Raw genomic sequence first — 10,346 nt, forward strand, 5'->3', positions numbered from 1 at the left:
CATTTTTATCCAACAGTTAAATCTGTCATAACACCTCGTTATGATTATTACGACTTCATTCCTGCAACTTTTCTCTTAAAATTACAACTTTATTCTCAATATTGAACTTTTTCTTGTAAAGTATCAACATATTATTGTAACGCTGTTGAATAAAGTCACAATTTTACAGTTTTTTTTTTTATATTTGTACAACTTTTTCTCAAAACACTTCAACCTCAAGATTTAAGTCGTAATTCTGATCCTCTTAGAGAACAACACCCTTTTCCATTAAGGTCAATTTTTTGTGTATTTTTTTTGTTGTTTTTTTTACAAACTTTAAGGTACAAATCAGCAAATTAAACATGAGATCTGTGCCAATGAAACACCAGAGATGTGATAAAACAAACCAAACAGCACCAGTGATTCTCAGCACATGAACCTCCTGCTTCCTCCTCTCCCGACCATCATCCATTTTTATTTAAACTTATTTTCCTCATGTGACCTCAGACATGATGTGAAGGACTTCAGCAGCTCGGGTATTATTATTATTATTATTATTATCATTATTATTATTATTATTATTCCTCTACTAGATCTTTTTCTCTGTATGTTCATTCTTAAACACAGATGCATCATGGGTAAGAGTAGTTAGGGGCCATTCCGACATTCGCCGTCAAATCTTGTTTCTTAACGAGTTTTTCGTGTTTATCCCCCCGCCCCCCCTTAAAAAAACAAACAAACTGCACAGATCAACATTTCAGATGACACAGAAGCACTGCACTTTCATTGGACAAAAAAAACCCACAGAACTGCATTTTTATGTTTCGCTTATTTCAGGAGAAGAAGAAGAAGAATGTTGATCTTTTTGACGCTTGGCCAAATTTAGAAATTTAGTTGGTTTTTTTTGACAAGCTTTCGAGGCTCCGCGGGTCGTCAGCTCGCTTCACACACAAAAACCAACAAACTATTTTTTTTTTTTTTAAATCTTAAAAAAACTGCCAAAACTCTCCCTCCTCTGTCCTTCGCTCAGTCAGTCACTGAAGCTGCGACCGTCACCCAGAAGGGAAGAAGAAGAAGAAGAAACAGAAACGGAGCATGTTTTTAATTTTTTTTGATTTTAATTTTTTTATTTTTTATTTGTAATTTTTTTTTTTTTTTCCAAGCAGTGCTGTGAATCGTACGAGCTGTGATTCTGTCCTTATTTTGTCGTGCATATGTGGGGTAACTTTGCTAAGTGTGAAAATATTTTGACAAGTGCCACGCCCCGGCCTGTGCGATGCTTAACCATAATGTCTATAAGACAGGAAGTGATTTCTGCTGGTGGGACGAACACCAGAAAAGAATTATGATTATTATGCTTCTGATTATTATTATTATTATTATGGTGACTATTATTATTATTATTATTATTATTATTATTATTACTTCTACTGTATCATCATTGCGACCATGATTATTCTCATAATCATTTAAGAGTCTATTGTTTTGCCATGTATTTTTTATTTTGAGATTTTTATTTTAGTTTTCTTTTTATTATTAAAGGTAAAATGAACTAACAGATCCGGCTGTTGTGTCGTGTTTGTGCTCACGTCTAGTCTGTAAATAATGTTTACACAGTGAAAAGCTTCTGAAACAAGTTAATAAATGTAACCTGGACGTCTGTAACGGTGAACAAACGTCACTTACTAACAGACTTATTGATGGATCGATCAAGTCTCCTTCCTGATTCGCACACTGTCTTCGTTATTGATCAGGATGTCTGCAGGTCTTGTATTGATTTAAGTTTCCTCAGCAGGTAAAAGTCTTAAATTTCATTCACAAATGTCTTAAATGTTTTTTCTAACCTGCCATCATTAAAAACGTGGCAGGAAAATCCTTAATTCTATGATTCCAGACCACTGACCTTAAATTAATTAATTAATTGATGATCAATCATCCGTTCATCAGTTCTTTATCTGCTGTTTATCCACATCCAGGTCATTAATAGTTATAATATCAGGAATGATTGTTATAAACTGCCAGGAAGTGATGACAAAAATGTGAAAAACACTTCAATAAACTGACACATTTATTTCACATTTCACTTCTAGCATCACTAACGGTTTTCACTTTTATCTTTCATACTTTGAAACATATTAAAATGTTTTCTATGTGGTATTAAAAATGTCTTTTAAGGTCTTAAATTTAAACTGGTGAAGCTGCAGAAACCTGTTTCTATCAAAAGTCAACAACCGTTAAACAGATTAAGAAGACGATCGTGTGTAATGTTCATATCTGTATTAAAAGATCTTTTACAGCCTGTTTCAGTCTCGTTTTTTTAAAGTTCAGGCCTCGTTTACACCTGATATTAAAGGACGAGTTCACAGTTTATCAAGTGAGTCTTAAACCAACAGTCAGTCATCAAATGAACATTAAAACTGTTGTTTTTCTTGCTGTAATCATTCCTTCTGTTCATACTGACCATCAGAAGATCCCTTCATAATGACCTTACAATGGAAGTGATGGAGGACAAAATCCACAGTCTGAAGCTTCAAATCAAGTAGATATCTTTCAACGTTACAGTCTTTTTAGTGCCAAAGTTCCTCTTTTTGTTACTATACTTCCACCTGCAGCTCAACAGGGAAACACAAAGAGGGAATTTGATGCTTAAAAAGACTGTAAAAAGCTTCACACAGACTTTTAAATGCATTGAAAGCACATTTGAAGGATCTTTTAATATCCAGTATGAACAGGAGGAATGATTACAGACACCTGACTGCTGGTTTAACACACTGGGAACACTGGGAACTCGTCCTTTTAACATGTTTTTCCCTCCAGATACAGATCACACTTTAATAACATGCAGAACAATAATTCATCTAGTTGTAAGTGTTGATCTCAGTAGTTTGAATCTTCTTCTTTCTGCTCTATAACATCCTGAAATTCTTCCTCTTCTCTCTTCGTTCTCTCTCTCTGGAAGCGTTTTCCCTCCACTGCAGCTGTTTTCAACCAAATTAAACCCAGTTTGAACCCAGTTTGAACCCAGTAAACCAGTAAACCTCTCTGCAGGTTTCCTAACAAACAGACTTTGAGGTTTGTTGACTTTCTGTTTCACCTGTTAATGAAAAACTGAACAGAGAGACTTTATAGTTTAGTTTTACATCAGAAGGTTAAGTAATAGCTTGGTATTAACAGTGGGTGTAACCACGGTAACAAAGGGCCAAGAAGAAAGGGGATATTTAGTGGAAATCAACCTGAAGAACAATGAGGCAGAACTAATTACAAACATCACAGTAATATTTCAGTAACTATACAGTAACCTGCTAATAATAAAGGTTATATCATGTTTTTATTTAAATATCAGTATTAATGTTTCAAATGTAGATTTTGGGTGAAATGTTCCTTTAAAGCTTCTTTTATATGAAGAGTCGCAGCACGTTTTTTTTGTTTTTTTTATTGTTTTAATGCCGTTTATTGTAAATCAGTGAAACATGAGCGCAGCTTCCTCTGGTTGTTGAGCGTCCCAGCAGACTGGTTTTACTGGTCGACACCCAGCAGACTGGTTTTACTGGTGTGACTGGAAGTGACGTTAGATTCAAAGTCCTAGAAAACTAAAAAAAAAATAAAACTAACAGGAGTTCAGTTTCTGGCGAGCTGTAGCGAAGGTCGATGTTTGGGGGGTTGTTTTTTTTTATAGATTATTAAAAAGTCGTCTTCCGTCTCGTCGTCATAAAGCGTCGTAGTCGTCTTCGTCTTCGTGTTTCCTCTTCAGCGACTCGCCGCCGGAGTTCTGCGACACCATGTTGGTGGTGATGAGGATGTTCTTGGAGCCGATCAGAGACGGGTTGATGAGGACGTTGGAGACGGCCGGCGTGGACGGCGTCGCTGTCGGGACGAGAAGAAGAAGAAGAGAAGACGCGGCGGTTAAACTTTCACTCCACAGGAAATAATCCACCTTCTCAAATATCTGACAGAGAACTGAAGACATCACATTTCATCGATTAAACGATCAATTAACTGAGAAAATAATCACTTTGTGTTGACTGTTGATATTTATTTACAGTTTGTTCTGTAAATCAGTAGATTTTATATTTTCACATTAATCTGTTTTAGTTTTAATCAAATGTTGCTCATTTAATTTATTAAAAGTTAATTAATCTGCAACTAATTAAATAATCAATTAATTAATTCAAGCAAACATTTGATGATTCCAGGAGATTAAATAATTATTTTACATAATAATAAGTTGAATATTTCTGAGTTTTCTGATGTTTTAGAGACGATTCATGATGAAAATAATCGTTAGTTGCAGCTGTCGCCATCTTTAATGTGCTGTTACCGTGGTTACGGGTGTTGTTTAATGTTCACCTGTTTATTACTGATGATTTAATAATAATGTTGTTCTTTAAACTTTGTAAAACGATGAATTGATTATTAAAATCGTTGCAGATATAGACGTCAGTGACAAATAAACGTCTTTCTACAATATTAATTATATTATTAGATTAATAATAATATTAATAATAATATTAATAATGTGACGAGAATATTAAATATAATATATAAATCAGCTGAAACATCTTCACTTGTTTATAAAGTTTGTTTGTTTCATTCTGGTTCACTTTGATTATTATTGATTTATTAGTTTTGATTTATTGATCCTTCCTGTAAAAACTGTAAATAGTTTAAAATAAATTAAACATCCTTAAACTACATTAACTCTGTTTCCTGCTGTTTAACTTCATTATTGATTAATCTGTTGATTATTTTCTTATGAAATCAAACGTATTGATCAGTGTTTCCTAAAGACGACGTCTTTATCGTCAAAGAGACGAAAGAAACTGAAAATATTTAAATTAAAGAGCCTGAATCAGAGAATTTTACTATTTTTTTCTTAAACAAAAAGACTCAAAACGATTCATCAATTATTAAATAATTGGTGATCAATCGTTGTTTATCGTTGCAGCAACGTTTGTTTCATTTAGTTTGTAATTAATTAAATTTATTTCATATTTTGTCCAAAACACTAAAATAAAGATTTTAAATCTCGTCGTTTTCCTGATAAACAGAACCGTGTCAGTGGTTGAAGTCTGATATTAAACTGGTATCAGATGTAAATCAGTGGTTCTTACTGGTTTTGGTGGTGGCCGTCTGAGAGGGCTGTGGCATCTGAACGGTGAACCTTTGACCCGTCAGAGACACCGGAGCTCCGACTTTAGTGGTGACGGACTGAACAGACGGAGTTCCTGCAGAGAAAAACACACACAGATCCAGTACTCACACATACTGGTTTAACTGGGACTGAACAACAGACACATCTGTTACTGGTTCAGAAAAACATTCAGTCACTAAAAGGTTTTATGAGCAACGAGATGAAAATGACTTTTATAAACATTAAACAGCATCAAAGCTTCATTATTAATATTTACTACAATTATTGATGATCGATTAGCTGATCGACAGGAAATCAATCAGCAACTATTTTGATAATCAAATTGTTTTTATAGTTCTGCTCGCAGCTTCTCAACAGTGAAGATTTGAAGTTTTTCTGGACTCTAAGAAATAAATAAAAACAGGTGATTTTCACTATTTTATGACATCGAGAAAATAATCAACAGATTAATCGATAATGATAATAAATATTAGTTGCAGCTTTAATAAAATCCAGTTTAACTTTAACATATAATGACTTTTATAAACAGTTTTACTGTCGTTGTTCTTCACATTTACTTTAAAACTTCTGTTTCATTTCATTATTATTTTAACTCCCAGCAGCAGTGAAGCACAGACACTGTTTAAAGAAGAAGAAGAAGAAGAAGAATGAATGGATGGATGTTTTCTTTGATTATATAAAAACTTGGTGCACCGGACGATCATTAATAAACGAGCTACTAAATGATTCTCACTGTGTGACACAATAATATAAACACGTTATTGTGGATGATTTGAGTCGTTTTCTCTTCCTTCTTCAAAGGACGTCAACGTGAAAGATACGAGAGCAGCGCAGCTCCGTTAAGGAATAATAAGTGTAAATGAGCGAGCGGCAGGAAAGTGACATAAACGGTGTACAGCAGGAGAAGAAGAAGAAGGAGAAGAAGGAGGAGAAGAAGGAGAAGAAGAAGAAGGAGGAGAAGGAGAAGAAGAAGAAGGAGGAGAAGGAGAAGAAGAAGAAGGAGAAGAAGGAGAAGAAGAAGAAGGAGAAGAAGGAGGAGTAGGTGGGGTAAGAAGGGAGCAGGAAAAGTTTAGCAGGAAGTTGTTGATCTGGCGGTGATTGTTGAGCATCGGCTGCAGCTCCTCCAGACAAAGAAAACACTCGTCTATCTGAGGGGGGGGTTAGCCCCGAAGTTAGCGACGTTAGCGTAGCCTGAACAGGCTCACTTAAGGTGGACTGACTTTTAAAGCGGATCTCATTTTAGCGTCGCTCTCGGCTGCTCTTTAACAGAGAACAGAGGAATGTGCAGCTGATGAGTGTTTAAAGAAGAAGAAGAAGAATGAACGGATGTTTTCTTTGATTATATAAAAACTTAACGAGGTTTTAAATGTGGTCTGATTTTACCAGATTGTTTCAGTTTCAGTAGAGAATAAAAACAATCTGGAGACGCTGATGTGGATTAAAGTCGTTTGCACAAGACAATGTGTTTTAAACGAGCAGGAAGCTGCTGGTCTGAAGAGTGACGTTAACCTTCGTCCTCTCTAACGACCAGCAGGAGGCGACTCTACCGGCCGAGAGTCCAGTCAATGATGTCATGGTGGCTAAGAGTAGTTTGTAGCGTGTAGCGCCCTCTACAGCCTCACAGCTACACTACAGGTTAACGTGGCGAGAGGCTCACCGAGGGTCGGCGTGCTCGGTCTGCTGGAGACGGCGCCGACGCTGAGACGAGGCACCGTTATCCTGCCGGCAGACGACGACACCTGGAGGGAAGAAAAAAAACATCAGTTTCAGAGGATAAAACAAAAAAAAAAAGAGAGAAAGAAAAGAACTCGGGAGGAGAAGCGACGACTTCTCACCTTCTTCTGAACAGATTTGAGTCTGTAGTTTGGCGCCGTCAGACAGTAGCGGTCCGGAGGGAGTCGAGGTCCCGTGTACGGTTTGATCAGCGGCAGAGGCGTCATGTTCTTCTGCCTCGCCACCTCCAACAGGAACTGAACACAGCAGAGATCAAAGATTAAAGCAACCGGCTCTCAGAAAACAATCATGGCGGACGGCGAGGACGAGGACGAGGAGGCTTCTTACGTCTCTCGGCGGCGGCGAGGTGAAGGACTGGTCCATACGACACTGGATGGCCAGTTTGATGTCGTCGGCGTCCACGCTGGACTTCTTGGCGTGTGTGGCGTAAATCTTGGCGTCTTCGATGATGGTCGTCACGTATCCTGTGATGACAAACGTTAAAGCTTCGATCAGCTGATCGACAGGAAGTAAATCAGAAACTATTACTACAATATAAAAGCATCTAAAAAATGCTTCAAATGTTCTTTTCTGTGTCAAACATGAAAGTAAATTCAGGATCTTTGAACTGTTGATCGACGACGTCACTTTCAGCTCTAAGAATAAAAAAAACTGACATTTTATAGACAAAACGATTAATCGATTAGTCAAGAAGAGAATCTGCAGATTAATTAATAATGAAAACAGACTGAGGAACATAAAACATTACAAACAGACGTGAAAATCAAGTTTGTTTCATCGTCACGACGTGAAAACAGGATTCAAAAGGTTAAAAACACTGAAAGGATTCAGTCTGTAATTAATTAATTAATTATCTTTATTAAAACTCATCAGAGAAACAAGTATGATGTGAATATTTGATATCAGAGCTGCAACTAACTATTAATTTCTCAGTAATTATTTGGTTTATAAACATTAAAATACTAAAAAACTGACAATAACTAGTGAGTCTACTGTCATAAATATAAAAACATCAAATCATCACATTTGAGAAACTGAAATCAGAACATTTGCAGCATTTTTTGCTTTAAAAAAAAATGATTAAAACAATTTCTTGATTATCAGAATATTTGCTGATTAATTGACAAATTGTTGCAGCTCAACTTCCTTCAATCAATAAACATGATTTTTTATTATTAAATAAGTTTTTAGATGCTAAATTTAAAAAACTAATTTGATAAAAGAAAGTTTCATCAAGTCAGATTCAGTTTTATTTTGATGTGACTCGATTCATGTTGGAAGTGACGACTCATGAATGTAGAGCTGCAACAATTAGTTGATAATCAATTAATCAATCAACTGAAGATTAATTGGCAACCATTTTGATCATCAGATAATCATTTAGTTGTTTTTTTAAAAGCAAAAATGCTGAAAATGTGCAGGTTGGAAAATATAAAACGTGAGATTTTGAAGCTTTTCTGTCGTTTACGACAATAAACTGAACATGTTGATCAGAGAAAACAAAACATCTGAAGGTTTCTGATATTTTATAGATGAAACGATTGATCAGGGAAACAATCAACAGATTAATTGTTCGTTGCAGCTCTGATCAAATCTTTCATTTCTCTCAGCAGATGTTTCCGTCTGTAGTTTTTGCGAGACACATAAACAACGACGTCAAACCTCCGGAGACCAAACCGTCTGTGATCAATAGAGAATATTGATCAAACAGCCACGTTCACTTACTGTAGGTGAACTCCAACATCTGGTTGATGACTCGTGGTTCGTACTCAGTGATGCCCATGTCCTTCAGGATCTGGATCATCACCTGCAACACAAACACGTTTAAACATCAGAACCGCGACTCATGTTTTCATTTCATTCATCTAGAAGTCGTTTAATCCACGACCCCAAAAACGACTAAAGAACCCAGAAAATATTCATATTTAAGAAGCTGGAAGCAGAGGATTATCGATTATAAAAATCGCTGCTGATTAATTGTTGCAGTTGTACATTTCTTTGTGTTTTGACACTTCAGAGTACTTCTGCTGAAGCTTCTGTTTGGGACGGATGTCTGTTTGAATCCACAGTGACACATTCAAGATTTCCCAGCTGCCCCATTGCAGCAGACTGGTTGTACTGGTTGACTCCCAGTCCAGTGGGAACAGGTGTGACTGAAGCAGCAAGTCTCCGCCTCTGATTACACGAAGGTTCAAAGCTCAACTAACACAGCAGAGTCTAAAACAACATGATCAGGATCAGTTTATAGTGAGAGTTTGTCTAATTTATCAATAATTTTCTGTTTTCAGCGTCTCCAGAGTGAAAACAGTTTTCAGATGAGTTGATGATAAAAATAATCTGTTGATTAACTTCTCAATTAATCAATTGGTTTATAAAACATCAGAAAAAAGGGAAAAAATGCTGATAATCAATAATGAATAGTTGCAGCCACAGGGAACAGCTGAACTTTGGAGCCTTAAGAGACATTAAGGCTGCGACTAACTATTATTTTCAATATTAATTAATTGATTATTTGTGTGGCTAATTGTACAAAACGTCCATCCCGAGTTTCCAGAGTCTGTGATTAACGTCTTGTTTTGTCCGACAAACAGTGAACGCGTCCTTTAATATCTGTCCGCATACTATTGGCCACATAGTGCATCACTGTGAACAGGTTGTGATCATGTTTAGTAACAACCAGCAGCTTGTTTATCACACCAACACACACCAGAACACACTGAAAACACCAGTAAACTACAACTTCCCTGGTTGGTTTTAAACTCAGATGACAGTTTAACCGCAACACCTCTGCAGTCACGTCCCGGTGTTTCGGTGTCTCTGATAAAAGCCTCAAGTACCGTTAAAGTTAATAAATCCAGCATCAGTTTATAGCAGAGATGAATATTTAAAAACTCTGAGCCAAATATGCACTGAAGACACTTCTGTTTACACCCAAACACCGGCTACCGGCTAGGCTAACATGCTAGCTGGTGGCTATTGTTGTGAATGGACGTCTGAAAGCTACGTTAGCTTCACAAGCTAACTAACGTTTGTCGCATCCGTTGTTCACGTTAACCGCGCTACTGAACAAAAACAACGACCGGGATTTGTTCAAACTGCAGCTCAGTGAGGAAAAACTGTTTCTAACTGTTTTATTAACGTTACCTGAGCATCTTTCGGGATGGTTTTTGGAGCAGACATTTTAATTTTCCCCGCAGCGCCTTCACTTCTTCTTCTTCTGCTTCCAGTTCACATGGACTTCCCGCGAGATTATCATCACAGACGAGACTACAAGACCCATAATGCAATTACTAAAAACAATAGTATTCAAACAGGTGATAGTTAATAATAATAATGATAATAATAATAATAATAATAATAATAATAATAATAATAATAATAATAATAATAATAATAATAATAATATAACAACGTAAAAATACTCCACTACAAGTAAAAGTCCTGCATGAAAAATCCTCCTACAGTAAAAGTACAAAAATGC

General features: G+C 36.3%; 1 protein-coding gene across 1 annotated transcript; it reads right to left on the reverse strand.

Annotated features, from left to right (window-relative positions):
* Positions 1-2,779: 2,779 nt before the first annotated feature.
* Positions 2,780-10,116, reverse strand: taf9 (TAF9 RNA polymerase II, TATA box binding protein (TBP)-associated factor). The gene is made up of 7 exons (XM_042430162.1): positions 10,010-10,116; positions 8,591-8,672; positions 7,193-7,329; positions 6,967-7,101; positions 6,789-6,870; positions 5,091-5,204; positions 2,780-3,843 (listed from the first exon to the last, which is right to left on the reverse strand). The coding sequence occupies exons 1-7, from the start codon at positions 10,043-10,045 to the stop codon at positions 3,686-3,688; spliced, it is 744 nt and encodes a 247-aa protein (XP_042286096.1). The 5' UTR covers positions 10,046-10,116; the 3' UTR covers positions 2,780-3,685.
* Positions 10,117-10,346: the final 230 nt, after the last annotated feature.

Source organism: Thunnus maccoyii, chromosome 13 (assembly GCF_910596095.1).
Source record: "Thunnus maccoyii chromosome 13, fThuMac1.1, whole genome shotgun sequence".
Taxonomy (NCBI): domain Eukaryota; kingdom Metazoa; phylum Chordata; class Actinopteri; order Scombriformes; family Scombridae; genus Thunnus; species Thunnus maccoyii.